The sequence below is a fragment of the Dryas octopetala genome, chromosome 7 (assembly GCF_963921425.1).
Source record: "Dryas octopetala chromosome 7, drDryOcto1.1, whole genome shotgun sequence".
NCBI lineage: Eukaryota > Viridiplantae > Streptophyta > Magnoliopsida > Rosales > Rosaceae > Dryas > Dryas octopetala.
Window position 1 is genome coordinate 7,082,781 of NC_141372.1, and position 15,663 is coordinate 7,098,443.

At 36.9% G+C, this 15,663-nt stretch overlaps 2 protein-coding genes and 1 pseudogene across 2 annotated transcripts; 2 read left to right on the plus strand and 1 right to left on the minus strand.

Annotated features, from left to right (window-relative positions):
* Positions 1-2,953: 2,953 nt before the first annotated feature.
* Positions 2,954-4,044, plus strand: LOC147279140 (EG45-like domain containing protein 2). The gene is made up of 3 exons (XM_086252461.1): positions 2,954-3,089; positions 3,416-3,695; positions 3,807-4,044. The coding sequence occupies exons 1-3, from the start codon at positions 2,984-2,986 to the stop codon at positions 3,811-3,813; spliced, it is 393 nt and encodes a 130-aa protein (XP_086108587.1). The 5' UTR covers positions 2,954-2,983; the 3' UTR covers positions 3,814-4,044.
* A 1,379-nt stretch (positions 4,045-5,423) lies between these two features.
* On the minus strand, positions 5,424-10,775 carry LOC147279141 (AFG1-like ATPase family protein). The gene is made up of 14 exons (XM_086251072.1): positions 10,584-10,775; positions 10,369-10,505; positions 10,143-10,285; positions 9,902-10,047; positions 9,662-9,741; positions 9,279-9,536; positions 8,398-8,508; positions 7,953-8,075; positions 7,719-7,840; positions 7,572-7,641; positions 6,997-7,089; positions 6,503-6,630; positions 5,800-5,941; positions 5,424-5,716 (listed from the first exon to the last, which is right to left on the minus strand). Exons 1-14 carry the CDS (start codon positions 10,717-10,719, stop codon positions 5,582-5,584), a joined length of 1,824 nt encoding a protein of 607 aa, XP_086107198.1. The 5' UTR covers positions 10,720-10,775; the 3' UTR covers positions 5,424-5,581.
* Positions 10,776-10,979: 204 nt separating this feature from the next.
* Positions 10,980-12,975, plus strand: LOC147279142 (pentatricopeptide repeat-containing protein At4g21065 pseudogene; annotated as a pseudogene).
* Positions 12,976-15,663: the final 2,688 nt, after the last annotated feature.

The following is a 15,663-nucleotide window of genomic DNA, read 5'->3' on the forward strand; positions in this document are numbered from 1 at the left end:
AGGATTGGTTATACCACGTGGCGGTATATCGGTTATACCCTATAATTTTTCTAAAAAGATTCGTATTGAGGAAGTGAATTGTTAAACATTACTTGGACAAATTATGTGGAACCATTTTAGTTGTCCATTTGTGTCACTACCACAATTTAGGGAGCCAAACCATATCTAATTCTTAGTTCTACCTTAAGTTACCAATAAGTCTTCTTAATATTAAGGGTAATACTAAACTACTAATGCCAAGTACTACCCAAACCAATACCTTTTACGCATGCAGAAATCAAAATTGAAAGTTCAGTGTACTAGTACGGTGTAGAGTGTAGACAAACTGCTCCAAATCTACTAATAATTAAATAATTTACTACATGTTAGAGCCCATGCTGAATGTTAGGTTTGTTTTATAATGGAAATCCAAATTTTCAGTATTTGTAATTGGTATGCTTCAACCACTCCCAAAGGATGGTCAATCCCATAACAGTATTGCTATTTTGAAATTATTATTTTCTATTTGATGCCGTAGAATCCAAATCTCTCATTACAGTTTTGCTGAAGAATCCAAAGCTAGTGATGCAAACAAAGAAGTTATTCTTTTTCCCCCAAAAAAGCTAGTGAATGATGCTTTGCGATATTACTTCTGAAAGATTGTCTCAGATGATGCTGATGCTAGTAATCATATAAAAAACTTGACCCTAAAAACATGAATAGTTATTATTGAAATTTCATCTTTGTTATAAGTGCTTTTTATCTTAAATTGGAAATTCACATTGTCACTAGCTCTACTCTTGCTTACAACTGTTGTATATAATGATTCTTTCACATTCAATCCTTCATATGATGATCACACGATAGGTTATTGTAAGAGACCTATTTGTTGTAGGGAAGATATTCTCCTACTTCAATGTCTTTTGACACTTTTGCGTATAATTTTAGCTTAAGCATGTTTTTTTGTCGTTTTCACCATAAGGATTCATCCAGAGTTACTTTTCCTTTTGGTTGCTGCAGAGTGCAGACATTGAGATGTGCTATGAGATTGATAATTGAAAATCTTACAGATTTGGTCTATTCTACTTTTAGAGTATCTATTTTTGTTTATGTTCTTGGCTTATCACTTACAACTTGCCTATGGTAGCATAACATTTGTTATCACAAGGCACCACTTGTACAGTGGCAGCATTTGACTTACTTTGGTTCCACCAAAACTTAAAACACATGGTCCTGAGCTCACCTTTGATGAAAATATCGATGAATGCAGATTTTTTTTTTTTTTTTTTTTTATAAGGGACATTTGTTTGGGTTTAATTACAATTTAATACCTCTTGCTCAGAACAATGAGGGGAAGCTGAATGGGGTGGTGGCCAGTCTCAATTTCGCCGAGAAAGTGGGTCAGCGGCAATGGGGTCCGATCGATCTCAGGCTGGGTTTTCCATTACACTACTTTTCTGGGTGTTCTGCTCACAGGGGAGATAGAAGATATTGGTGATGGTGCTCTTGATTAAATGATTTGTTTAAATGATTTAAAGTTTTTTAAATATTAAAATACTTTTTTTATATGTGGCAACTTAAGTGGTTAATTAGAGTCCAAGTGGACAAAACTAGGGTGAAGAGACGAAAATAATCCTGCCACATCATCAAAGATAACAGTTGATTGACAGAAAACTTAACAGAGGTACTAATTTGAAATAAAATAAAAATTGAGGTATATATTTATAAGTTTTTGAACTTGAAGTATGAACTTGAAAAATGTAGTAAAGTTAAAATATTAAATTGTAATTAATACTTTATTTGGATAGTAGGAACTTAGGTGGGGTTGACCTTATTTTGAGGTTCGAAGATGTATGGGAGAAAGGCATGCCAACGGATCAAAGAAATTGCAAGCGGCGAAAAAGGGCAGCTCGCTCTGTTCAGTGTAGGATAGAACTGCCTCACTTCTCATTTTATGCAAATTTCCCAAAATCTATTTGTTCTCAAATTATAATTATCTTCTATTTGATATTATGTTATCTCAGTTTGTAGAATTTCTTACGTTACCTATTTGATCACAGAATGTAGTCAACATTAGTTTTAGCTTCAACTTAACCCAATTTGCCATTTTACTTTCATTTGTTACCTCCCCTTTCTTTTTTTTCTTTTTTTTTTTCTATAGCAGCAAATTACATGCTCCATCTCACCTTTTGGGCATGACATTGTTCAGACTCTACTTTGTGGTTGAGTTTGGTGCAATCCTAAAGGGAACTCTTTTATGCTGTTCAATGTGCCCATGGCATGTCATGACTTGCGATATGGCGTGCAGATGACGTTCTCATGACTCATTTATACATATTGTAATGGCAGGTTGTAGTATGTCATGACATGTCATTGACACGTTAAAGATGCTTGCTACATTATATTTGGTTGTTAGTCTTTTTTTTTTTTTTTTGTTCTAATTTTTCTATAGTGTAGCACGTGCACATCTAGTAAAGGATAGAATCTAGCTGAAAACCCAATTCATGTGAGTGATGACTGACCCATGATTAAATTTGGTATAAAGATTATCTAGTGACAAACTTTAGCACATATAGGCGGCATTGATACCAGATCAGATCATTTGAATTTATAAAGTGGTTCTATGTCTTTTCTAAAAAGTAGCGTTCTCATTACTTTATGTGATTTTTAATTAAAAGTAATCAGACCAGAGACTCCCACTAAATTCCCGAGTGATGAACCTCTTTATCTGCAAGCACCTCATGACATCTTCGAAGGCTGATCTAGAAGGTATTGAATTGTCAACCTGCAGATATGAATATTCTTAGTACTCACAAAAATGATTTAAAAAGTTTTAAACTTTATGATGAGGACAAAAATAATCTACAGAGAAAAAGAGGTTTTTTTTTGTCAGAGTGATAGAGAGCCTAATGCCTCTATATATACCCATTGCACAAACAGATGTATAGAAGTAGAACATTAGAAAAGAAGCACAAGTTTGCTTTGCTTTCACTTTGCTGTGATTATGAGGCTCTTCTTTATGACCACAGTTTTAATCTTATTGTGCAAAGAAGACAGACTAGTTCTGGGGGATATTGGCACAGCAACTTCTTATGGTCCTCCCTATATACGTAAGTAAACAATACATCATGATCTATATCTTACTCCATATGCACACTCAATTAAGCAGTACCAATTTCATAAATTGCAAACATAGTTTTTCTTTTCTTATAGTATATAAACATGACTCATGAGTAATTATTTCTAGCTAGATATTTGGCATATTTTTTTGTGACACGATAGAATCAGAACCGCATAGTTTTATAACATAACATATCAAACTTTCCGACAAGAGAAAATTTTGCTTTAGGTACATATATAGTTTAATATATATGTTCTCTTTCTTGAGTTGTTTCTATTGCAATTAATAAAGCATGCATATTGAATTTTTGTGCAGCTACAGAGTGTTATAGAAACCAGCAAGACCAGTTCCCGCCGGGGAATCTGTTTGTGGCGGTGAGTGAAGGGTTGTGGGATAATGGTGCTGCCTGTGGGAGGCGCTATAGACTGAGGTGCCTGAGTGGCAATAACAAACCTTGCAAGGGTGGAACTGTGGACGTGAAGGTGGTGGATTTTTGCAGAAAATCACCATGCCCTTCTACCATCGCCATGTCAACGAATGCTTTTGCAGCCATCTCACGCTCTCGAACAGCAAGAATCAATGTTGAATATGTCCAGTAATATATCTATCTTCAACTCTTATTGTTACCTATTTCTTTATCTTGAACCATACCATGGTATGTATCTCTTTATAATATATGCTTAGAAATGATGGTTAATTTCTGCAGGATATGAAATCAACTTGAACCAGCTGATCTGATGTTTACAGCTACCTGATGAAGAGTATTTTCAAATGGCCGGGATCTCTTTGTAGTTCAGATAGAGCTGAAGTTTAGAGGATATAGAAATTTTAACGTTCAGTGATTATTAATGCATGGTGTACGTACCATGATCTTGTAAGTTGTAAGCAGCCTTCAATAAAACACTTTGTAATGAGGCATCCCAGACCCAAAAAAATAAAATAAAAACGAGGCATCCCATGCATGCACTCAATTCTCGCAGCAGTTTGACTCTGTTCTTTTGGCTGATTAATTTGTTGTTCCATTCTAATTGCGAGCTAGAAAGTTTTAGTGTAACGTGTACACTCATCTAACAATTATTAATTATGTAATCAGCGCACTCATTTGACAATTATTAATTATATAATCAACGTAAAGGGTAAATATGAAATAAACGTTTTACACACTCTAAGAAGAATTTCTCATTACGAATCCATTATTATCACTTTCCAGTACTGATTTTCCCCCCACTTTGACTTCCATGAGTGGGATATGTATTGGCCATTCCTTATCCCATATGGGTCTTCCACTATAAGTCAAAGGCAAAACTAAACTATGATCATGGTTGAAACGGAATGCTCAAGCCCTTTTCAACTAGGCGCTTAGGACTCTTAACAACTGTTTTAAAAGTGAGTGGGATGACGTGTACTATCATGTTCGATATAGCAACTCTGAAATCTGAAATTCCTAAATTATTTGATCACTAGCTTGTGGTATGTATGCCACTTCCAGATGCCATTTTTCCATGAATGCTTGAATGTATATTACGTAATATTCCCACAAGATCCAAGCATGTTAGGTACTATATATGATTTTTGAGCCACAAAGCAATTAAAGGAGCCTGATGATCATCAGAAGTGGCTAGGAATCAATTAATCAGAGAATATAACCAATAAAAAAACAAATGGGTTATCCTCTTCCAAAGTAAATGGCATAATAGTTATCTCAAAGTCATGAATTCTATATTATTATTATTAAATTAAATAAAGTTGACTGCTAACTTAAGGGTTAAAACATGTGATAGATTCAGATTCTTGCATGAGAAGGGCGTGGTACATGTGGTGATTTATAACTCCAATAGTAAGATCACTTCACACCCACAACAAGAGTTTCACTCGTCTTTTCTCTCCAAATAATTAGAACAAAAAAAGGGCATTGTTTTTACAGCACCATTTGTAACTACTTAAAAAAAAGAATTTTCATTCATCAAAAGGCAGTTCTGATGCAATCCCCAAAAAGAGGAAAAAAAGACTTCTAGAATTAGTAGCAAATGAAATGCTCAAGAACCGAACAAGCATCTAAGTTCCTCATGTGGTTGTATACCACTATACCTTATTCCTCATGTAAACAAAATGAGGTCATTCTTAGCAATTCCACTTTTGCTTTGCTTGTTGCTCAAGTATTCTTGGAATTTTAGGAGATTGCATCTTGAGAGCCACATGCATGTTGGAAAAGCATATCTTGTACGTCACAATTTGCCAGTGCCACTGGCGGAACTATAACTACAAATGTGTAATGTACCCAAAGAAAAATAAAAAAAACTACAAATGTGTAGCAGAGCAGAAATAAAGAATAAAGAACCACTTTTTTATTATAATAATCTTACAACATTCTTATTCAATGTTAAATAACAGCAAATTCAGGCTTATTGAACTTCAAACCATAAGGAGATACAAGGGAGTGAAACATCACAAATGTACAGGAAGGTACCATAATTCTGTTGCTTAGAATGACAACTGAGGCTGCAAATTTCCTGCAGAAATATTTTCAAATTCTCGGCGTTGTCTCTGGAAATAAGGATGAAGACTGTGGACTCCATCCAAGTATACAGGTGTCTGCATTTCAATCAGGCGCGATACCTACACAGAAAGCGCTTTTTGTTCAACATACAGATTTCAATCAGAAATAGTGAAGTGTTCTAGAGATAAAGAACACCACTTACTGCTCGGCGGAAAGCAAACATCTCTTCTTTACCAGATAGCATGGATATTATACCAGTGGGAGCACCTCCTGAACTCACAGTCCCTTCTGATAAAACATCACGGCGAAGCTTTGCACCTTCTGTCTCTGTTTCAAACTGGAAACTGGAAGCAAACAAGTACACATGCTCATCATGTTGCATATTTAGACCACCAAATTACCAACCATGACAAAACTAAAAGAACCTAGAGTCAGTACTTGCGAACATATAGAAAAAGGTTTGGGACAAGGTGGATAATCAAATAAGTAGGCCATTAGCCCCCATAGGAAACTATCTTTGAATTGTCACCAAAATGCAGCAGGAAATTTCACCATGTGACAAAACTCCTTAAGCCCTTGACCATACAATAGTGTTACAACAAGACTGTAGCTGAGGCCAATGATCTTTCCTTCATATTGTGCTCTTAAAATTGAGCTACTATTTTGATAACTCTTTCCTAAATCACTGCTAAAATTGCAAAAATGCAATAAAAATTTATTGCGCAAGCAGCACAGAGTAAATTATGCATCTGAGGGAGCAAATGAAAAATATATGTGAAATGAATACAATTCAGAATCAAAGCAACCAGCTGCAAGTCCTGACCTAGAATGATGAATCTCGAAGCATCGAGATACTCTTTGTATCATTATTAATAAGTAACAATTAAACAAAAGTGAAGAGTTACCTCTCTATATCAAAAAGTGTACCCTCTTCAGTTCCTTGAAATAACTCATCAATAGAAGAAGCTGCAGAACAAAATAGACAGCAGTGATGATTGTATAATTCATCAATGAGGGTAATAAACCTCCGTGCCTGAAAAATTGGAACAAAACTTGGTTTAAACTGGGTGCATATAAAAGATACATTAGACAGAAAATTTACTGTGACATACATGTATATGTAATTATGTATGCATTTTAATCCAGCTGTATTGAATGGATTGGGATATGATGACCACTTAACTGTGGTATCAGGGATTGTTATGTCTCTTACCTCCCCCCCTCCTTCCCCTTTCTGATTTAACTGCGAGTGTTTCTCCAGTTTCATCTTATATCTAACCCCACTTTGTATAAAACTTCCTTTTAGTCATTGTTGTGCAATTGAAGCTTAACCAACTTATGCGGAAGGAGCAGAACATGAAACAAAACAAACACAAAAGTAGAAAAGTAGCTGTAGTACCTTATCCCGGATACGCATGCTCATCATTGGAATGCCAGATATGAAGACAGTGTGATAGTTTTCTGCTACTGCAATATAATCTGCTGCGCCTACCTAAAGTCAATTAAAAAAAGCAAAGAGGAAGAAAGAGAATGAAAAAAGAAGTTAGGAGCTAAAGTGCATTTTAGTAGCATCAAGAAAAGGCCCAAAATATTAAAAACAAGAAGCGTTTAATTTTGATTCGCAATATAGGTAGCTTTGAGAAATGTCATTCTACATTCCAATTGTAATAATTTGGAATACAAATGTACAATTTGTTCTGATTCATATCAAATTCCTTCTTCTAAAATATATCAAAATGCACAACTTTCATTTTTTTTCCTTTAAATTTATTGGTGCACAAAAAGAATTCAAATGATTATAGTCTTCTTCATAAGAGATTGAGATTGATTCACAGAATCAGAAGATCAACTTGTTAGTTAAAACACACAGCTCCATTGAATATATTGCGCTTTAAAACAATCATCCAATATATAAATGGATAATTAATAAAACAACACAAAAATTAAAAACGCATACAAAGGCAAGCATAATACCGGCCGACCACATAGATACTCAAATGTGAACCGTGCCACTCCATTACAGCTTTCACGAACCTCCAGTGTTCTGATTTAAGAAACAAGTCTGTATGATATAAAATGGAATATCATCAAATGAATATCTTTAAATTTTAAAAGAAGTACCTTCCGAACATCACTGGAATAGTATCCGAGGTGATCCGTCCCCCTACTTGGTTTGTGACCTCATGCCACTTCTTCTCAAATTTCTTCAGAGCAATGCTGTCTGAAGGACAGAAGTAGTGAACCTGTATGTTTAAGCTTGTAAAATTTTAACCACCAAATTTGTTTTACAAGTAATTTCAACTACCAGATAGGCAGATAGAGCAAAGCAATAACTGAAAAATGCTTCATGCTCACCTCATCCGTATATCTTTGAGCTATAACACGGCGATAATCAATCTCACTTCCAATCAGAACAATTTCACAGTGCTCATCCAATTTTGCAACAAACTTCTGGAAGATCTCCCGCTGCATACCGTCCTGCATGAGGGATTTTTGTTTCAAAAGTAAAAGATTAAATTTATGGCAAAGTGGTTTTTCGATAAACTCAAGAAACGCTTCAAAAAAAAAAGATGCAATGTTCTTATCTACATAACAATCAATCAAGTTGCTAAATAATCTGGAGAAGTGTGAGCAGAAAACTATTGAGCTTAGGCCATCTTCATCACTCCTTACCCAAAAAGTTACACGAATAGCTGAAAATGATGGATTAAATATGTTGCAAAATACCAATATGTGCTTGAGAAATAAGGTGGCAGGGAATATTGACGGTTTATCTTCAATTTAAAACACACAGGCGCACCTGATTTAAGTCCGTTGGTGCTCGATTACTGGTAGCCACAAGAACAGTTCCGGTACTTAACAATCTGCTAACAATTCCAGATAAGGCCACAATAGCAAATACATCAACAGTCTGTAATAGAAAGAAAGAATATTCCAAGTCATAAAATGAGCTGCAAAATATATAAGCTGGTTTTTTTTTTCCAACTTCCAATCACCAAAAGTGATCCCAAACTGTAATGAAGGATAAAAAGGGACAACAAGAAGACCAAATAAGAACAGATCTTGAATCAAATTTCTGATAGAGTAACCAATTAATTTTTCTTAGCCATCATCTTGAATATTACCAATTCATCTTAAAGCTATATAGTTCTCATCTGTTATCATATCACATATTATCCTAGTCACCGAATGCCCTTGTGTAACTATTGGTTATCAATAACCTCTACAAATCCTAGTTGTGTTTCCTTCTGAATGATAAACAATATGGATTTACAAGTTTTCCCTGCCCCTGCCCCTTCTCCCTACTGGTACCCCTTACTTTTCAGAAATGACAAGTTCTTCAAAATCAACCAAATATTGGTGACACTTAATTGTGTGCAACCAAATGATTGATGCATTAGAAATTTTAAGATCATTTCAGTAATGAATGATGGTTCATCCCAGTAGACAGCTTATAAGCTATGGACTGGGAGCTTTTTTGTCATGCTGGACGTGAGAGTTGGGACACCAAATACTAGCTCTATGACTTTGTCTAATTGTTAATAGGTTATAGGTAATATTTTGAGTTAAAAAGTAGATAACCCATGCCTCCCCTGATTAAAGTGACAGTATAATCAATTTATAATCGTGATGACACAGTATCAAAAAGAAAAAACTCTCATAGCACACATTTAACCTGACCTGTATCTCGTCAAAACAAAGTACGCTACCACCCTTTTGATTCGCCTGCCGGTCTATGAGGAGCTTATCTGCTACAGCTGGAAGGATGTTTTTCATCTGAACCTCTTGTTTATATCTCTCTTCGGCAGCCACCCACTCCTTCACCCTTGAATCAAAGGGAAGATTCATTATCCAATTGGCAATGCTTGACTGCACAGACTTCTCCTCCAATTGTTTTTTCCAAATCTGATGCATTTGCTCATTAATTTTTAACATTGCCTGCAAATAAAGATGTTATGGTTTAAAAACTTTTATTAATGGTCAACTTAGAAAGAATTGTATACATGAATATGGTCATCTAATGTTATCCAAAATTTGTGAAATCTTCACGATCAAAGGCTCACCTCATGAAAGTGATATCTTTTTCGATGCTTAACAATTCCTTCGGTGGCACTATAAAACATGTCCATAAGCATTGTCTTTCCTGAATAGAAGTATCATTATTTAGCACTTTAAAAATATGATTTTGAAATGCTATACTGGACAAGTGTTGTACAATCAGAAGCAAAATCAACTTTCGATTTAGGCTGGCACACATTTGCTTTACAAATAAACATATATATAATATAGCACCATTACCATACCGCTTCCAACATTGCCATAAATGTATAGTCCTTTGGGAGCTGGAGGAGCAGTTGGACGGCGACCCACGACCGAATCTAACTTCCTCTCTCGATTAAGGTATGAAACCCATTTCCCAACTCCAGGTTCTAGATTATCAGGTCTTTTTCTGAGCCAAACAGAGCCATCACATTGACACACACAAAAAAAAAATCGAATAGAAAATCAATAAGCTTTTTGTATAAGCAGCTTGGCTTGGCTTACCGGTACAGCCATCTCTGAACAAGCTTACTGCGTTGGTTGTTGACTGAATTCCACAGGTCATCCTTCTGCTGACGCTGAGCTTCCTCCATCAAAAGCCTGCGTCGCTCGTCCTCTCTCTGCTTCTCCCAATTCGCAAGGCGTGCCTGCAAAATGAAGAAGAAAATAATCAAAAAATTTCAGACGAATTCTCGAGGTTTCAATTAGCTCAAAATCAATGAATTTTTACGTGATATTCCTCCATTTCTTTCTCATACTGCTCCAACCTCCCGAGCAACTTGTCCAATTCGAAAGCGACCGCTTCTTGGTTCGGATCGTGTTGTAGATTCCCTTGCTCGACGAGCCTCTTGTACTGTGTAAGTGGCCCTGAAGAAGAAGCACTGAGACTGTTTGATAAAATGCATAGTCGAATTGAATTGAATCTTTAGAGAGAGGGAGAGAGACCTAGAGGGTTTGTTGAGGCTCGATCACAGTAAGAGCGAATCGCATTGAAGTCTCGGAGCTTGGAGGTTGCAGTTGGGCCGCGAACAAGCCCAAGAAATAGAAGCGCTGAGATTGACGACGACGCTTTGAATCTCATTCTCTCACGGAGCGACTTGGATGTATCAAATTCTGCAGTGACGTTATTGATTTTGATTTCTCTGTTCATTCACTGTAACAAAGTTTAGAAATCATAAAAGCGTACCAGAAAGTTGGGAGGTAGAGGAAGAGGTGACGTGGCCGAGACGTGGCCGCGGTTTGGACCAGCCACGTGGAAAAAGGGAAAGTGCCCAAGTGAGCGAGAACACGACGACGATTTTATTGTCGTTTTTTAACCAACCTCTTTAACGGTTTAATCTAATGGATAGCCGTTGGGGAGCTTTGAAATGCAATTCCATGCAAGCCATCAAAAGATGCAAGCTCATCAACAAAAGAGAAGCAGAGCAGAGCTGCTTAGCTCTTCTCCAATTATGCAACGCCCTCCCAAAGTTGACCCAACTCCACGCCCACATTCTCAAGTCGGGTCTCCGGAACAACCCGCTAGTCCTCACCAAGTTCACCTCCACCGCCTCCGACCTCAAAGCCATTGACTATGCCTCTTCTTTTCTGTTCTCGCCCGACGCCGATACCCGCATTTACGACGCGTTCCTCTTCAACACCATTATCAGAGCTTATGCTCAAACCAGTCATGGAAAGCATAAAGCTTTGTGCTTTTACAATGTTATGCTTCAGGGTGCTGTTTTGCCTAACAAATTCACGTACCCTTTTGTCCTCAAGGCCTGTGCTGGCATCGGGGAGTTGAATTTGGGCAAGTCGGTTCATGGATCGGTGGTGAAATTCGGGTTTGACGATGAGGTCCATGTTCGCAATACTATGATTCACATGTATTGTTGTTGTGGTGGGGGGATTGAATTTGGTCGGAAGGTGTTTGATGAAATGCCCAACTTGGACTCTATTTCGTGGAGCGCAATGATTGGAGGGTATGTGCGCGTGGGGTGGTCCGCAGATGCGGTTGAGTTGTTTAGGGAAATGCAGATGGTGGGAGTTCGGCCGGATGAGATTACTATGGTCTCGATTATGTCTGCGTGTACAGATTTAGGTGCGCTTGAGCTTGGGAAGTGGGTTGAGTCTTACATTGAGAAAGAAGGGATTCCGAAAACTGTGGAGCTTTCGAATGTACTCATTGACATGTTTGCAAAGTGTGGCGATGTGGATAAAGCTTTGAAATTGTTTAGGAACATGAGTGAGAGAACAATTGTTTCTTGGACTTCTGTGATTGATGGTCTGGCAATGCATGGTCGTGGAATGGAGGCCATATCTTTGTTTGAGGAAATGATTGGAACCGGGGTAGCACCTGATGATGTTGTTTTTATAGGATTGCTTTCTGCGTGTAGCCATTCCGGGTTAGTTGAAAAGGGTAAAAGGTACTTCAGTTCAATGATGGAAAAATTTGAAGTTATACCTAAGATAGAACACTGTGGATGCATGGTGGATATGTTATGCAGGGCAGGACTTGTCAAAGAAGCACTGGAGTTTATTCAAAAAATGCCCATTGAGCCAAACCCGATAGTTTTGCGAACCCTGATCAGTGCTTGTCGTGCCCATGGTGAACTCGAGCTTGGAGAGAGCATCACCAAACAGTTAATCAGGAATGAACCTATGCATGAGTCAAATTATGTACTACTTTCCAACATCTATGCAAAAATGACCCATTGGGAGAAGAAAACCAAGATTAGAGAGGTGATGGACAGCAAAGGGATGAAAAAGATCCCTGGCAGCACTATGATTGAGCTAGATGGTCAAATTTACGAATTTGTGGCTGGAGATATTTCACATAAACAGTACAAAGAGATTTATGAGATGGTAGATGAGATGGGGAGGGAGATGAAGAAGGCTGGATATGTTCCTACTACATCAGAGGTTCTGCTAGATATTGATGAAGAAGATAAAGAAGATGCTCTAAACAGGCATAGTGAAAAGTTGGCCATTGCTTTTGCCCTCCTGAATACGCCACCAGGAACACCTATTCGAATAGTGAAGAATTTGCGAGTTTGTCATGATTGCCACTCTGCTACTAAGTTCATCTCCAAGATTTATAATCGAGAGATTGTAGTGAGGGACCGAAACAGGTTTCACCATTTCAAGGATGGCCTGTGCTCATGTAGAGATTTCTGGTGACAATCTAATTACAATATGATCATTAGTTCATATTTTGAACTATAGTTTTGAGATTCTTTTTTGTTTAATGGATGCTTGATAGTTTACAATTTTACATGTTTGTTAACTAGACCTGAAATTTCAAGTTTTCAGTAGTGCTAGCTTTGTTCTAGCATAGCAGATAGCTACAACAACTTCATCTAACTTGCACAGATGTTCAATCCATTTATAATTTTAAGGCTTTATTGCATAAATGTCATCCAGACTATGATAGTTATGCGCAAATGTTATCCAATCTTTCAATTAAGACAATTTGTCATCCAATCTTTTAAAATTGTGCAAATTTGCCACCTGCTGTCATATTTTATGTTAAAGCAAAATTTTAAATAATTTTTTTTTATGTAAATATAATTAAAAATACAAAAATACAAAAAATAAAAAACCCAAAATTAATATTTTATAAACTTTGAATCAGAAAAACAAAAAAAAAGTTATTCGTCTCCACCCAGCACCACCCGCCCGCTCTCCCCCAATCCCCCTACCCCGGCACCCCTCACCCCGCAACCCCCATTTTCCTAGCAACACCCCTCGACTCCCATCTCCCACACACACACCCTCGCGCCACCCACCCACCCACCCACCCACCCATTACCGTCCTCCTTCTCTTTCTGTCACCCACCTAGCAACAGGCCAAGAGAGATAGAGGGAAGAAGTGGGAGAGAGAGAGAGGGAGAGGGAGAGAGAGAGAGAGAGAGGGAGAGGGAGAGAGAGAGAGAGAGAGAGAGAGAGAGGAGGAAGGGCCAGAAAGTGGTGTCGTCGGCTGGGTGGGGGATCTATTTTTGCTAAAAAAAATTATATTATATTTATTAAATATTTTAGAGATGAATTGACGAAAATATCCCTAATTTTAACTAGTGAATGGATGAAATTGACGGTATATGACAAATTTGCACATTTTTGAAAAATTAGAAGATAAATTATCATAATTAAAAGATTAGATGATATTTGCACACAAACCTCATAATCTGGATGACATTTATGCAATAAAGCCTAATTTTAAAGGGAACTATGAGAACAGATCAAGGCATGCATTGATTCAAGTGCGCACTCTCCCCCTCTTTGTTTTTTAGCAACTACATTAATTATTTATGTTGTAGACTTGTAGTCATCTACTTTACAGATCTCTCTTAATCTCATGGAAAATATTTCGTCAAAAAAAAAATCTCATGGAAAATAATTTAAAAATCGAGACACGACATACATGAATTATGATACATTGCTAGGCAAATAATGAATACGACCAACACTTGATTGAAAAGCAAATGAAACTTTGGCCAAAAAAAAAAAAAAAAGCAAATGAAACAGTTGATGCATAATATGCATTAACTGCTATGGGCCAATGGCCATGGTGTGGCCCCAAGGACTGCAAGGACATATACGACAGCTAAAAGCCTAAAACCTATGGAAATGTTAGGACAAGTTGGATCATGTTGCACCAATATTGTGTCTGAGTGTGAAATTTTAACCCAAAAAAAATTTAAAAAATTATCTCACTTAATATAATAAATGTTAGATGATCCCTTATCTGAGGTGAGTTCAAATAAGCAGCCAAGTTAAGCCGGCATCCAAACTTATAAAATTGCTCAAGACGTGACACCTTATCCTAATTTGTATTATTGTGGTATAAAGTCAAAAAAAATTACTAACTAGAAAAAGAAAAAGAAAAAGGAAAAGAAAGATTCTTATGTTGTTCTCCACTAAATTACTACATTACAGAAATATCCTTTTCAAACAACATGAACAGCCAATCTTAGTCAATTTTGTGACAAATATATGTAATATGCACATGAATATTAGAAATTTAAGATGGCACAAAATCACCCATCCCCACTGAAATTGTGGCGAATGAAGAGGAGGGAAAATGAGGCTGCTACCAATGCCACTACCACTAAACATATTATTATTCCTATTTGTCTTGTCATCAGTTGGCAGTTCATCACAAGATTCAATCTTGACACCCCATGTGCTGCATATCGTTTAATATGTTGATATCGAAACAACAGTATTTGCATAACAGGGAATGGGGTCAACTCTTTAAAAGCATCAAAACATTGAAACCTTCTCTACAAAACAAAACACCACTAAAATATATTAGTTAGCATAACAACTCTGTGTAGCCTCATGTAAGAAGTTCAGGGATCCGCGTGATAGCTTTTGGGGATCGAGGCGTGCTTGCGCAGAGTGCCTAGTGTGACCAGAGAAAAAACTTTTATTGCCCCAACGCAATGAGCAGGTTTCTCGTAGACTATTGTGAGAATTCCACACAGTGCGTCCGGCCATATAAAAGAAACTTTCATGTTAGGAGTGTATACATTTTTTGTGTGCATTTCTTTCCTCACATGAAAAGAGTGAGAATCTTCAGACTGTGTGCAAGTGTCCATTGTACTCCAGCCATTTCAAAGCCTCAGAGCCTACTCAAGGTTGTGTTAGGGTAAAAGGGGTGGAAGATTAATGCTGAGAAAATACAAACAATTATCTTATTGGATTTGATCTTCTAATGGAGAAAATTTTACAGGGGTAACACTGTTCACATGCTCCTATAGAAAGATTAGAAGAAAATGTAATCTGAGAAAACATTTCTACATCATTTTCTAGAGGAGCAAAGGGGAAAATCTTATACCCGAAATATAAAATGGAATCTATATTACAATTACAGTTGAGAGGGGTTCACTTATGTTAAAGTGAAAAGATGAAGTATATTGGAATAGATATTCCAACCATAAGAAACTACAAACAGAAGTTCAGTTCTGTATTTTCTACCATACAACATTTCAATCATTAGAAAACTAGTCAATTAAGCGTTTTCAAGTCACTACATTCTTCAGAG

Bases quoted from the DNA above. Each gene is read 5' to 3' on its own strand.
- LOC147279140 (XM_086252461.1), top strand. From the start codon at position 2,984: ATGAGGCTCTTCTTTATGACCACAGTTTTAATCTTATTGTGCAAAGAA. The intron at 3,090-3,415 runs GTAAGTAAACAA...ATTTTTGTGCAG, and splicing joins TTATGGTCCTCCCTATATAC to CTACAGAGTGTTATAGAAAC.
- LOC147279141 (XM_086251072.1), bottom strand. From the start codon at position 10,719: ATGAGATTCAAAGCGTCGTCGTCAATCTCAGCGCTTCTATTTCTTGGG. The intron at 10,048-10,142 runs GTAAGCCAAGCC...TGTTTGGCTCAG, and splicing joins GTTCAGAGATGGCTGTACCG to AAAAAGACCTGATAATCTAG. The intron at 8,076-8,397 runs GTGCGCCTGTGT...TCCCTCATGCAG, and splicing joins CACCAACGGACTTAAATCAG to GACGGTATGCAGCGGGAGAT.